The 1193-nt window shown below is 54.5% G+C and overlaps 1 protein-coding gene across 1 annotated transcript in view; it reads left to right on the plus strand.

Annotated features, from left to right (window-relative positions):
* eps8a (EGFR pathway substrate 8a, signaling adaptor) overlaps positions 1-1181 on the plus strand; it is a gene marked incomplete at its 5' end in the record, with an annotated part of 25130 nt that extends 23949 nt beyond the window's left edge. Inside the window, 1 exon segment of the mRNA XM_014028166.1 lies at positions 625-1181. Coding sequence (XP_013883620.1) covers positions 625-741 — 117 coding nt within the window.
* Positions 1182-1193: the final 12 nt, after the last annotated feature.

Genomic DNA, 1193 nt, shown 5'->3' on the forward strand with positions numbered 1-1193 from the left:
TCCTACAACTCTGTTATTGCAGGTATGACTCCGCCCCCTGTGAGCAAAAGGTGTGAATCAGGGCCCCGATGATACCAACACAAAGAGGAAAAAACAAAAATAAAGGGACTTTGAGCCCCGCTTGCATTCACTACATACAGATAACACGACACGGGTCAGGTGATGGGTCACATGACCCTCTATGAACAATAGAGCTAATCAAACCTATTGTTAGTRGATGGRCCTKTTTTGCATGTGACTAACCTGTTTGTCCAGGTGGAGGCGGAGCTTACAAGGCTGAGTTCACCTGAAACTCATCAGGACATCCTGTTAGAGGTTTTAACCAAACTGCAGCAGAGGACTTGTCCCTGTGAGAGTCTCCTGAGATAAACCTGTTTGGTTTCTGGCTTCTAACCACCGGTCTGTCTGTCCTCATGTCCTCATGTCCTCATGTCCTGCTGTCCTGGTGTCCTGCTGTCCTGGTGTCCTGCTGTCCTGGTGTCCTGGTGTCCTGCTGTCCTGCTGTCCTGGTGTCCTGCTGTCCTGCTGTCCTGCTGTCCTGCTGTCCTGGTGTCCTGCTGTCCTGCTGTCCTGCTGTCCTGGTGTCCTGGTGTCCTGCTGTCCTGCTGTCCTGGGCGTGTCCAGAAGAGTTGGGGCTCTGAGCTGCAGGAGATCATGAGGAGGCGTCAGGAGAAGCTGGCAGCCAGCAGCATGGTTCTGGACTCGGGGCTGGAGTCGTTTGATGAAGGCAGCGTGCACTGACCTCATCACTTAGCTGCTGTTTGTCCTCAGGTGGAGGCGGACCGGGCCCAGTTTGTGGGGATCATGAGGCGCAGGCAGGAACTCCTCAGCTCGTCCCCCTGAGACCCCCTCCCCCACCCACCGGACCTCCAGTTAGTTCCAGATCCAGCTGATGTTCTACCTGAAGTTCACAGGAAGCTCCTCAGAGTGACCCAGGAAACACTTCATCAGCTGTTCTTTGTGCCGCTGCAGAACCTGAAGAACCTGAAGAACCTGAGAAGCTCAAAATCACATTGATTCTTAACCTGCTTTGACTCCTCAGAGTTCTGGGACCCCTCAGAGTTCTGGGACCCCTCAGAGTTCTGGGACCCCTCAGAGTTCTGGGACCCCTCAGAGTTCTGGGGCCCCTCAGAGTTCTGGGACCCCTCAGAGTTCTGGGACCCCTCAGAGTTCTGGGACCCCTCAGAGTTCTG

The sequence above is a fragment of the Austrofundulus limnaeus genome, unplaced genomic scaffold (genome assembly GCF_001266775.1).
Source record: "Austrofundulus limnaeus strain Quisiro unplaced genomic scaffold, Austrofundulus_limnaeus-1.0 Scaffold723, whole genome shotgun sequence".
Taxonomy (NCBI): Eukaryota; Metazoa; Chordata; class Actinopteri; order Cyprinodontiformes; family Rivulidae; genus Austrofundulus; species Austrofundulus limnaeus.